At 45.8% G+C, this 13,543-nt stretch overlaps 1 protein-coding gene across 14 annotated transcripts in view; it reads right to left on the bottom strand.

The window, feature by feature from the left end:
• Positions 1-8,638, bottom strand: part of LOC139047307 (ribosome-binding protein 1-like) — a 396,181-nt gene extending 387,543 nt beyond the window's left edge. For 12 of the 14 annotated variants that reach the window (XM_070521121.1, XM_070521122.1, XM_070521130.1 and 9 more), the window contains exon 1: positions 7,806-7,877. In XM_070521121.1, coding sequence (XP_070377222.1) covers positions 7,806-7,862 — 57 coding nt within the window. In that variant the 5' untranslated portion in view covers positions 7,863-7,877. Of the gene's footprint in view, positions 1-6,729; positions 6,822-7,805; positions 7,878-8,482 lie in introns of those variants that run through there. The other 2 variants (XM_070521124.1, XM_070521128.1) reach the window with 2 other exon arrangements.
• Positions 8,639-13,543: the final 4,905 nt, after the last annotated feature.

Here is a 13,543-nt window from a genome sequence, read left to right as displayed (position 1 = left end):
AATTCGCGGCGCTTGGCGATGAATACTGCGTCAAGGGTGGGCGATAAGCATGCACCTTCCGTTCAGCGTGCTAACAATTTTTTTAAGGAGAACCCAAAGCACGCATTATCGATAAACTCCGGTAGTAATCGTCACGGAAGTGGTTAGAGCACAGCACTTGTTCTTGAGCGCTTGAAATTGTTTCGCTTCACAGCAGCCTCCCACTTAGCTAAAGGCTTCTTGTCTTGCAGGAACTAATGGAACATCGGAACATCGTCACAGCCGCTGGTGTTCGTGCAAGCGTAGGCTGCACAGAACGCCGGCATGATCGGCCTACAAGTTCAATTGATGCTGCGCACGTCAACTACCACTCCTATATACACACAAATAAAGGAATGTAGGGTCGAGCGAAGCAGATTAGAACGGCACGCACGCAGAAATAAGCCCGGTCAGGCACGGTCATGGAAACTGCAAAGGAGCGGAATACCAGTGTTGACGTCACTAAGCCGCGGTTTCCGGTCTCCGCTCGCATTGTCAGCGTCAGCAGCAGCGCGCGGTGCTCGACGGGGGGCGGAGCTACAGCGTAATTTTAACTGACGACTGCATCACTCCTAAGTGAAAAATCCCCCCCAAAATTTTACCTTCATGGTTTATAAGGTTCCTGCATCCGTATATGAGCGTCTTATTGAATTCGACAGACTCTTCAGCTTCCCTTTAAGGAGCGTTAACTTTCAAATGCACATTAGTTCAAGGGATATGTGTCACTGCTACACAGTCTCCAGGTGGTCTTCGTTGAAGCTTTTAACAGAAACTGCAATGTGTCCTTAGCGCTGCCTTCGCCTCGAAAGTAAAAAAATATGGCCCAAATGCATCTTATAATAAATTTGTCATATTTTTTTCAGCAATATTTATTTTTCCTAATATACACAAACATCAAAACAAAATGCACGCGTAGTAAAGGCATTACTTTATGAAATACAGATGTATTTATTGTAATGATGGCCACCATGTGTGCCGCTTCATAGACCGCATGTTGGCATCAATTATTCATCGTTGCCCTTGCTTTAAGCTGCTTTGTTTAATTCCTTGTGTGCTAGGCAGCGGTAGGTATGCATAAACATGGTAAAATATAGAGCTACAAAACAAAAGTGACGAGGGAAGACGCGCAGAAAAAAGCCGAGGAGACGGATGCCTAGCAGCCGCTCACCAAAGAACAAAATCGCACATGGCACCCGTGTTGCGTCGATGTTGCTGCTGACGACAGGCCGTGCCGGCGCTGCTGTACCGGCGCGTGCATGATGGAGATTGCGGGTTTCCCGAAAGTGTTTAGTACTTTAGTAATAGTATTCAGTACTTATAAGCTTGTTCTGAAGAGGTAAAAATTTGAACTTCCATATCTTTACAGATTTTTTTTCTGCTGTCGGATGCCCTCTAGGCTCAAGAGTATTCCCTTGAGGTTTCAAAGGATGAACGTGCATTCCTTTGACTCAAAGCTCCCTTCCAGTAGGGCTCCTTTGCTGTGCCTGTGTGACAGTGCACATTCTCCCTTGAAGTAAAGGATCTTTGGTTCAAAGGACTTCAAAAGTGCCCCTGGACCGGGGTACGGGCTTCGTTTTCGTGAGGAACCTTCCGTTGCACTACATGGAGCACTTTGATACCTTGTAGAAGGATTTCGGCAAGCTTCGCGTAAACCATGCATGGCTGATGGACACAGGCTTTTCTCATGCAAGCCAGTGAGATGTACGTGGTGAGATGCTTGTGGCGATCTCTCCTCAATGTCTGTTCTGGATTTCTCAAGCTGACAGGCTGCCACTTCAGCCTTCTTGTAATTTTTAAAAGGCCCCTTTTGGGTCCACCAATGCGATGCCTCGGCGGTGCTCGCATATCGCTTGCCACCTGTAACACCTCTTTGCAGTTGTTATAGCAGTGCCATTCTTTAACGCGACAGCTGCGGCTTGTTACACGCGATCGGAGCGCCCAGGAAGCAGTTAAACGAGTGAAGACAATCGGCAGCTGGGCAGGGGAAGGTGGTGGAAGGGGCACTGGCCACCCTGTCTATATGGTTTTCTGATATAAGCTCTGCCATTTCCTTATTTTGTTTCATGCAACCCGGTTATAAAATTATCGTTACAACAATGGAATTTTCGTGGCACTTGAATATTGTTATAAGTGGGTTCGACTGTATAACTTGTGGTGATTAATACTCCAGTTACAGGGGTGAAGTTGGTGCCCCTTTGAGCAAGTGCGCTTTGCCATTAGCGTCATTCACTGGCTGTGGTGTGTATGTGCCAGTGAATGTGTTCAATGAATTCACTTTGCCGCACTGAAGCGAGTAGCCTAAATAGCAGTGCTTCAGGAATAAATAATTAAAACACTCAAGGCAGAGTTAAAGCCAATTTCTTGTGATTTACCCCTTTCAGTGGCGGCCTCTTTTGAAGGTACCGCACCCACACCATTGCAATTTTTTTCTCGTAAATATTAAAACGAGCATGTTTCAGAAGTGAAAAAATGCATGCTAATGAAAAACACTCTCCGAATGTGGTCCTCACTATAGAGTGGGCAATGTATCGGTATGTCATGGTTACATGGTAGGGAAATGTACCAGTATGTCAGTGACACTGAAAGCGTTTGAGCCACCATTTACACCATCACCATTACACCTTGACCAAACACATTTTGGATATGTTTCTATCTTGTATGTGCTCAAAACAAATTGATGTGTTCATGTAATTATAGCATGGTGATGATGATTTGGTACTTTTTGGCACAAGGACCAGCTACGGCCCTTGTGTCTGGTAAACAAAAAAGATAATAAACTTCCTTGGATTAAATAGGATATCTTGCACCTGTCATGGTGTGTAAGTAGACTATGTAAATCAAAGCATTCTAATCCTGCACTTCATGTTCCTTTAAAAAAAAAAACCAAGGAGGAACTTCACACTCATACTAAAAATGTTAAAGATTTCTATATTTCAGTGCAACTCCCTATATTTCTTAAATCATATCCTCAAGGGTTCTGGACATCAATTTTACATAGTGCAACGTGCAGTACCTCTTTCCAAGACTAATGACACTATCACTAACGACCCCACCATAGTTTCAAATGCTGTTAACTCATATTTCAAATCTGTTTTCACCCTTGATAACCATGTAGCTCCAAAGTTTAGTTATGATGCACAACCTAATAAACTAGGCAATACCGTAATAAGTTCTGATGGTGTCTTAAACCTAATCCTGAAACTAAAAAGTATACCGGTTCAGATGGTATCCCAAATTCTTTCCTTTCAAGATGCTCCCTATAGGCAGCGCAGTACCTTACTGTAATCTTCCAGAAATCCTAAGACTCTGGTGAAGTACCAACTAAATGGAAAACAGCCAAAGGAAACAGCTAATGGAAATGGCCTCTGAATAAATCAGGTGGTAACTTCTAAGGGTGATAGTTTGGGCTAGATAGTTTTCCATTTTAGATTGTGTGGTACCGCGCGAAGCAGGAACAAGGAACGCGATAAAAAAATTAGGACCAGCGCTAGTCCCCATTTTCTTCTCGCGACCCTTGTCCCTATTTCGCACTGTACCACACAATCTAAAAAGGTAACTTCTAACTACAGGCTAATACCTCTCCCACCCCAGTCATGCAAGATGTTAGACCACATTATTCACAAACATTATCAAATTCCTTAACTCTAATGATGTTTCAACATCTGCCTATCATGGTTTCCATCGTGGTTCTAGCCCTAACGTAATTAGACGATTTTGTTCATGACATCACTTCTAACCTAGACATAGGTAATCAAATGGTTGCCATCTTTATTGACTTCACTACAGCTTTTAACTCTGCAATTCATTCTAAACTACTGATAAAATCGAACACCATATTCAATTATCTGTCTTGTTTGTTGGATAGCCAGTTTTATTCGTTGTTGCTCACAATTTGTTCCTTTTTAACTCAGTGGAATCAACTCCTGTCTACGTTAAGTGACGCATTCCTCAGGGATCCATATTAGGCTCTTTATTATTTTTAATATGTATTAATGATTTACCTCGTAGCACCTTAACTGAAATAAGACATTATGCAGATGACTGTATTCTTTGAATCTATCAACTCCACTGATGACCATCACCATCTTGCCCAATCGCTTATGTCTTTCTGCGCTTGGTGCAAAGTATCGCAAATGAACATCCATTGTTGGTAATAACAGTTGTGATGTCATTAGCCGATAGACAGAGCCCCCTCATTCAATTATTCTCTGGATGGCATCGAACTTTAAAGTGTGTCTCATTATAAGTACTTAGGTGTCATTCTAACGGAACATCTTTCCTGGTCTAAACACCTCAAATATGTAAACAGGAAAGCTCTAAAAAAAATTAGGTTATTTGCACCATACTTTAGCTGAGACCCCCGCGATACTAAACTGGTATAACATAAAACGTTAATTAGCTCTGTTCTAGAATATGCACCTGTTTGGTTCCACTACAAACAATGTGAAATAAACTGGCTCTATAATGTTCAATGAGAATCTATCCGTTTCATTTGCCAAAATTACAGCTGCAGTTTCTCACCAACACACGCTCGACAATCTTTGAACAATGAGCCATTACTTTCCTGTTATTGCATTGAAGCCTTAAAACTTTTATATGCAATTAATAACTCAACCTCTCGTATTTCTGATTGTAACTATATCCCACTTAACTGATAAGAACCGAGGGGCCCGAATTTTATTAGTCATAACTTAAGAAGCCAAAAAGCACTGACACCAAGGACAACATAGAGGAAATTACTTGCACTTAATAAATGAAGTAAAGAAACGATAAATTATTAGAAATGAAAGTGGATGAAAATACAACTTGCTGCAGGTGGGAAACCATCCCACAACCTTTGCATTTCGCGTGCGATGCTCTACCAATTGAGCTACCACGGGGCCGGTACCTCATCCACTTTCTTCGGTATTTGTTTCGTAGTAGAACCCTGGAGGGGTTAGCCAGCGTCACCACTCGGAGACCTTGTCGGCAGATGTGGAACATCCTTTCTGCCGCAGGCGTCACGAGAACGTGATCTTTTTTGAGTGAAGGCAACCGATCAATAAACCCACACATGCTACCTAAAGGCATCAGTATTACCGGATTCAAGACCCTCATGATGTAATAAACGAGAAGAAAGGGGGTTAACCGAGGGGCTTGACTTTTATTAGTCATAACATAAGAAGCCACAAACACTCACACCAAGGACAACATAGAGGAAATTACTTGCGCTTAATAAATGAAGGATGGAAACGATAAATTATTGGAAATTAAAGTGGATGAAAAACAACCTCACCTGCGGCAAGTTGTTGTTCATCTCTGCGGCAAGTTGTTTTTTCATCTATGTTCATTTCCATTAATTTATCATTTCTTTACTTCATTTATTAAGCTCAAGTAATTTCCCCTGTGTTGTCCTTGGTGTCAGTGCTTGTTGGCTTCTTATGTTATGACTAATAAAAATCTGGCCCCTCAGTTAACCCCTTTTTCTCGAATCTCTTATTACTCGAATCCAGCAACACTGATGCCTTTAGGTAGCACGTGTGGGTTTATTGATCAGTTGCCTTCACTCAGAAAAGATCACATTCTCGTGACACCTGCGGCAGAAAGGATGTTCCCCATCTGCTGACAAGGTCTCCGAGTCGTGACGCTGGCTAACACTCCCGGGGTTCTACCAGGAAACAAATACCAAAGAAAGTGGATGAGGAACCGGCACTGCGGTAGCTCAATTGGTAGAGCATCACACATGAAATGCAAAGGAAGTGGGATCGTTCCCCACCTGCAGCAATTTGTTTTTTCATCCACTTCCATTTCCAATAATTTATCGTTTCCTTACTTCATTTATTAAGCGCAAGTAATTTCCCCTATGTTGCCCTTGGTGTCAGTGTTTGTTGGCTTTTTATGATACAGCCACCAAATGACACTCAGTGATGCAAAAAGCACTTGCTCAAAGCGTTACTAAATTTTCTCATCTGACTTGAGTATCCGAACGAGGAACGCAATTATAGGAAACTTTTCGATAGAAACATGTCTTCAGAAGGGTAGCAAATGCTTTTCAGCAAAAAAATAAACAATGGGCAGCAACTGAAAAGCAGTTGCTGTCCTTGCAATGACAAGGAAACGTTGGCTTGGCGACATTCCTTGTCCCTGTGCTTAGAGCTGACGATTAATTCTCCTCATGCTAGAATATGCTAGCCTCCTGGTTAGCTCACATGGTAGAGCGACCTTCCCAGGAAAGCTTCATCGGCGAACCAGGGCAAAATTTTTCAACTGTCAAGCTTACTTTCTGAGAAGCCATAAGGGTTTCCTTTGTAGCTCTGTGCTACACTTGAGTGGATGTCATTTTTTTCCCTTTGATAAACCTTCCTCCACCATGTGGGATTTCGCATAACTGATGTGCCACATTCCATGCTCTACCACTGTTAATCGCTTTTTAAGCTTCGATCTTCCGGTGATCCTCTTTCTTGTTTTGAATAACCACACACTGCCAGTTCATGAAGCTAATTGGCACTTTCACTACACAAGGCAACTGACCTCCATAGCCACAACTTGAGAAGTAAACAGAAGTTCGTTTTTCACTTTCAAATCATAATGGGCAACCATCTATTAAATAAGGCAGCCATATACGAGACATTGCAATCTTCAAAAGACAATGTAAGTAAATAAACTATTCTTAAAGGTGTGTTTTAGCCCTAGATTTGTTTATTCTAAAAGCAGTACAAAACAGGACAAAACCTTTTCGTGAATCATGAAGAGTTTTCAATTTCCCTTGATTGCTGTACAGACATCCAAGCTTCTGTCTAGAGCACTCAAGCAGTGCTGCAGAGCTGAGAGTAAAAGCACAGCAACATCACAGTAAGTCTCAATCGCACCTTGAACAGGTCAGAAATGCACAATTATTTCTTAGAATCACAGGGAAGAGTTTTGGCACTTTTTATAGAGTGTGTACTTTTCAACTACTGCGTTATTGTTCAGCACTTTCTGAACTCTTGGCCCACCATTTGTGCATGGCTTTGCCAACTGCAGTGGGAGTTGGCATTCTCATTTACGCATCGTCTGTGGAGTGATAAATTTCTTTACATATTGCCTGGCGACTGACCCTGCATGCAACGGCCATAAACTGTGGATGCTACATCTATGGCCTACGGTCATGGAACCCAGTGGCTAGTGATACGAAACTACAGACAGCTGAATCACCATGGAACCAAAAATGGCCTAAGAAAAGGCTATCCACATTCAATTTACTTTCAGTACAGGCTGCTGCATCATCGTGCATGCGTCTGCACGGCAGTCGTAACTGAAGCCCTGCTACAACTGAACGGTACACGAGACAATTCACGCGAGCGCGAAAACCGGCGATGACAGGCTTGTCAAATAGCGCGCCCTGGCACGCCCCCTAACCGCCGGGGAAACAACAGCCGAAGAATGATGGTGGCGAACTTCGAAGCCGACTCCTCTGGTGTCTACATGCCTCGGAGGGTGCGCATATGAGCGCAGGCACATGTCGCGCTAGGCTAGCATCATACACAGCGAGCTCATCACGTAAGTATGCGCGCAATTGAGCCTGTGACACGTACGCTAGCAGACGACGGAAACCACCGTCCGAGCAACGAACGACAAAAAAACCTTCGCCCTACTTTTTTGACACTTCGGCCTCGTCTCTGACGTCGACGTGGTGGGAACTATCGGAAAACATAGACGGAGAACACGGGAGAGCGTGTACCGCAGCAGCAGTAATCACGTTTGCCAGGAAAAGGTGCGTGACGCTCCCTGCCAGAGATTTTCCCGACCATAGGCTCCACGTCGTTTACCGCGAGGCGCTGTTCAGGAGAGTGCACCGGGAACCGCCTCACTGCGATCGGCTCCATCCGCTTGCCGCCACAAGTCCCACGCAATTGAGATGCGGAACGTCGCACGGTGCCTGCTGCGCGGGCAAGCCTTCCGAGCAGGTGGCGCGACCCTAAGGTGCCGGGCCTGTGAATGGATGCGGCATGCACACATTCTCAGGGGATCGCGGCAAGAACGCGAACCCTCGATGCAATAGGCAGGTAGAATAATGGGAGAGGCGTGCTGCGACGACTGCACGTCCGGCCTGTCAAATCGACATGCCCGACAAGCTACACCACCGCGCAGCCGGAGCCGAAACATAGCTCTCAGCCCTATGCATATCCGACACCAGTACATCGCCGCGTTGTGTCTGCACTCAAATCGAGCCACGACGAGTATCCGCTTGCAACGGATACGCGATGTAGCCGACTGGGCCTGGGAGTTTGCATCGGTACGCGGCGACTGCTGGCCCCGTTGCCCTCGCCGGCACCTCAATCGGCCCATCAGCAGTATTACTACACGTCTAGGCCTAAGCGAAGCCCGTACTGACACATCGGGTCGCCGAAGTGGGGCTGTCGGGCGCGGCTAGAAACGCACTTCTTTTAGAACCGCAAAGCATCAACCTTCTCTGGCGACAACGAAATCAGCGACAGCGGCTCACCTTGACTATGCAGAGTTGAGCGTATCTGCTGTCGCCGAACAGGTGCAACACCGCCTTACCAATGCCACACGAACACACGCACGAGAAGTGGCACCGCGACGACAGCGGACCAAGTGGCAGGCGATTGGCTTATCTTTGCCCACGTGACCAAAAGTGCTCCGTCACATTGGCCCATTCGTGCTTCAAACATCACTCTTATTCGTCAACATCTGCCACGTTGCGACGCACGCCCGAAATCCCCAGCGCGCATTTAGCTGCAAGGCTGTAATGTTTGGTGGTTTCGGTATTGCAGTTTCGGTATCAACGATGCTGTTGGCGTGCGATGCGTCCCCTCCTAAGTGCGAAGAACGTAACGGAGAATGGTCTAACATCCTTACAATGTGAGCGGTTGTTTTTACACAAATAAGATGCTTTATTAAGCTGTACGCTGCAACATGACAAACTATTTGTTGTATAATGGACACGATGAACATATCGAGTTCAAAAGCAACATCATATATAATAATACCACATATGAAATAGATTTAATTACCTGCATACGCTTCATAATAATTGTACAGCTTTTCTTTTTCCTGATGTATCTCTCAACTCGTGATTCTTGAAATTCACTTCCGAATAAAATAAAGTCCTCCTGACCCCCCCCCCCCCTTCTCATTCTCACAATCTGCTGATACGCGGTATGGTTTGCTGCTGCAACAGGTTCTCTAATCTGCCTGCGTCTAGGATAACACTGAAAATAGAATTTCTTCTAAACATAACCACAGCACTTGGAATATGCTAGTATATATTCTATCTGCGGCAAAACTCACTACTGGTGTCACTAGAGTCTATTTTGGTAAACACATTCAGAATGTCTAACTCAAGAACTTTTCTAGATCTTTTTGTCTAAAAGTGCATAAAATGCCAAACGACGTGTTAAAAGTGCGGTTACCGTCGGCCGTCGGCGTTAGCGAATAAAAAATGCCACAGACAAATTGAACTCGTTGGAAGCAACATAAGTTAAAGGGCCCCTGAAACGGTTCGGACAAATTTTGTAGGCGCGTAGGGTACAGCTTAAGTAGAACATTCGCACCACAATTTAAGTGAAGCGTTACGTATTAATGGAGTTACAAGCGATTAGAAGTTACCCTCCTCCCTAGCCATGCCTTTCCTCCTCAACTCGCTCGCCGAGCGAGCGGCGCTAAGCTCCGCCTTCACTGGTTCAGCGTCACGATGCGACGTCACATCGCTCACTTCCGGTTGTTTAGGAGCACGCCCCCTCCCGCGCGAGACCTCTCCGCTAGCCGCTTGGCCGTCGACCGAGAGCTATCGAAGCAGCGTGCGTTGCGAGCATTCTGTCGTAGCGCCGAACGTGTCTGGTATTCCGTTAACCACCGGCAAGCTGGTCATTTCGGCAAATGACTGGAGGCATAAACTCAAGCTGATGAAGGAACCTTGGCGTAGACGTACGTGAGCGGCCTGATCGGTCTGCACGGTCCAGACCCTTGCTGGCGCAGCGCTTAACCAGTCAAACAAAGCGCTAATATTGCTCTTACCAAGTGTAAAGCATTTTAAACATTTATAAATCAACGTGTTGATGATTACACTCCTGCGAAAAATACACACCAGCAGCAAAGAATACACTTCGTTGCTGCTACTGTGTATGGTTGAGCTCTGTGCCACCAGGTGGCTGCACCGTGCAGACCATTCACATTTGCCCTTCTGCTCATCTCGTGGCTCATCCCGCCACAGTCAAGCGGCCAGACCCTGTCCCCTTGCGCTTGCGTTTGCCCTAATACTGGACTCGCGGTTTGCAGGTCGCTAGGTTTGCAGTCCACAAGGCAACAAAGTCGAATCATAGTGCTCGCGAAAAGACTGAGACCGACTCTGACCGCTGAGCTCTCGTCAAAATGGAGTACGTTGTAACACAAGCAGACGACACTTGCTGTGTGCCGGAAGTGCTGAAGTGTACTAAAAAACTATTCTTGTGTATTCTCTTTAAGTTATTTTCTTTTTACAAAAACAAAGTAACTAACATTCCAACTATTACGAGCATCATTTGTTCACCATAAAGTTGTAAAAATTATCGACCACGCGCCCTGGTCAGCGAATCAGATAGCTCGCCCATGTGACGTAATATGGGTTATTTGCATGGGCGGCGCTGGGTGCATGCGCGTGGCAGCAGACGACTCCAAGTGGAGTCCGCTGCTGCCATGCATGATGACGTCACAAAAAGAAAACTTAGTAAAAAATACATGAAATGCTAACGTTATCGTTTTGTTGTTAAATACACTACGCCTAAATAAATGAAGCATTTATTTTGTGCTGCGTTTTAAAAGCGAAAATGACTGTCGGTGCCTACACACGCGTGCACGCAGTGGGAGGACCGTTGCGATTCCTTGTGGCTGTGTGGTGTGTACTGTAGTATTGAATCACTGTGTAATATCGGCGAGTACGAATAACGTTGCCGTTACGAAGCTACAGAAGCTTCGAACGAACTGTGCTGCATCCACGAAACAGCACGACATGTCGCATCATTTGGACTGTCGGTTTCGAAGAGTCGTGGTAGCACAGCGCCGACTGCATATTGGGTCACTGTGTAATATCGGCGAGTACGAATAACGTTGCCGTTACGAAGCTACAGAAGCTTCGAGCGAACTGTGCTGCATCCACGAAACTGCACGACATGTCGCCTCATTTGGACTGTCGGTTTCGAAGAGTCGTGGTAGCATAGCGCCGACTGCATGCATATGGTGCCGACACGGATCATGCATATTGCAGAGTGTGTCGTATGTAGCGATTCTTTAAGTTGTGTGTACGCCTTCTGGCAAAGTCGGATGCCTGTTTGGCCTTGGACACCACGTTGACACACTGCTCTCGAGCTCGAAAACGCAGAAGTGGTGCGCGTCGGCATTGACGTCGATGTAGGGTGCATACACATTTCCAAATCGCTGTGCAAAGTAAGGGCGCCTTTTGTCGATGAGCAAAGTGCATTCAAACATTTCGCGTCGCCTTACGCGCGCAGAAGCCTAGTAACGAAATCCTGGACGTGAAACGTGAATCTAACAGAAAGGCCTGTTCCCGCCTGAAGGCAATGTCAGCAAGTGGGCAGAACTCTGCCCAAGACCACACTACCAACCATAAACGCGCTCCAAGGCATAAAGAAACGAGCTGCTCCAGCGTTGCGCCCAAGTGTGGCTCGAGATCGCAAGTTCGAACACCATCCGGTTCTTCCAGCGCAACTAACTAGAACAACATTCTATCACACAACACAGTAAGAAACCGTAAAATTGTGTTTTAGCTAAGCTGAAAAGCTGAAGCAGCTCCAGCAGCGCGCGCAAAACTATAAACCGGAACACGCCATACTTGTTTAAACAACGTCATCATAACTGTGACGTCACTTCCGTGCGTGGCAGCAGCGTTTTAGTATGGCATTTCGCTTCTACCACGCGCGTGTCACCAGTTAAGGCCTATTTGCATCATATGGGTAGGGGCGGCTTAAAGGGCCCCTGAAACGGTTCGGACAAATTTTGTAGGCGCGTAGGGCACAGCTTAAGTAGAACATTCGCACCACAATTTAAGTGAAGCGTTACGTATTAATGGAGCTGCAAGCGATTAGAAGTTACCCTCCTCCCTAGCTATGCTTTTCCTCCTCAACTCGCTCGCCGAGCGAGCGGCGCTAAGCTCCGCCTTCACTGGTTCAGCGTCACGATGCGACGTCACATCGCTCACTTCCGGTTGTTTAGGAGCACGCCCCCTCCCGCGCGAGACCTCTCCGCTAGCCGCTTGGCCGTCGACCGAGAGCTATCGAAGCAGCGTGCGTTGCGAGCATTCTGTCGTAGCACCGAACGTGTCCGGTACTCCGCTAAAAACAGGCAAGCTGGTCATTTCGGCAAATGACTGGAGGCATAAACTCAAGCTGATGAAGGAACTTTAGCGTAGACGTACGTGAGCAGCCTGATCGGTCTGCACGGTCCAGGCACTTGCTGTCGCAGCGCTTAACCAGGAAAGTGTCTGCGTTCACCCGGTGAACGCAGCGCAAGCGTTAGGTTCACCCAAACGTCACGTCCGGGACGCCACATCCGGTCTTTGTTTTTTTACGTCCGTGATGTCACATCCGGCTTTTTTGGCGGCATAATATGGGCCGGCGTTGGGCGTACCCGGTGGTTCTAACGGGTACGTTGCGTTCACCCAAATAGCCAACTTATTACTGATTTGGCTTGGCTCCCGTTGGATTTTTAAAAGGCGGCGGTAGTGCGCTTTAGACATTTCTTGAATTTCTTGTGAGCGTCTGTGCAACAAGGTCTAACCTTTCTCTATGGTGAAAACTTTACGAGGTGTTTCTGATCAGAGCAGAAACAAGTGCTGTAACCTACCCCGGTTATTGTGTAGGCGTCAGCTCTCGAAGTATTGGTCAATGCACGGTGGGAGCCCGTTTTATCTGCGGATGCGTGCTTGCACCAACTCTGACGAAACTCTGATCATTCGGGACCTATGAAAGCAGTGCTGTGTTGTTTTTGTTCCCTGCTTAGTTCGCCTGTTTACATACTCGCCTGAATGTGTGCTATTGTGGTTTTTAAGTTTTCCCCCGTGGGTCTGTATCAGATACCTCGCATTCAGCTGCTTGTCACCTGTGGTCGTTTATAACTTTGCTGCAGAATTTTGTCCTTAAGTCGAATAAACTTTGGAAGGAAATCGTGAAGCTTTGCTCCCGGAAAGCGCTTGTACGTCCATAGAATTTACAGTTCAAATGCAACACATATCCTCATTTAAATTTTAGAAGAATTTATAGTTTCCGTAAATTGAAATTGCAGATAAACAGAATTCAATAAATTGAAGATTTCTATATGCACACCAAATAAGTTCTGCAAAGTAAAACGGTTTGTTACATTACAGTTCAATATATGGAATTGTACAAAATTGATTGATATAGGGGTTGATTGGATACAGGGTGTGCATATTCACACGCCTGGTTCCGTAGTCAGTTGTTACGTGCCGCTCTACTTGGGCAATAAACCAAGCAACAATGTTAATGTTTTCGAACTGTTCATATATCGGGAGCACACCAAGAAGGTGATCTAA

Source organism: Dermacentor albipictus, chromosome 7 (genome assembly GCF_038994185.2).
Source record: "Dermacentor albipictus isolate Rhodes 1998 colony chromosome 7, USDA_Dalb.pri_finalv2, whole genome shotgun sequence".
Lineage (NCBI taxonomy): Eukaryota > Metazoa > Arthropoda > Arachnida > Ixodida > Ixodidae > Dermacentor > Dermacentor albipictus.
This window is presented reverse-complemented; position numbering and strand designations above follow the sequence as displayed.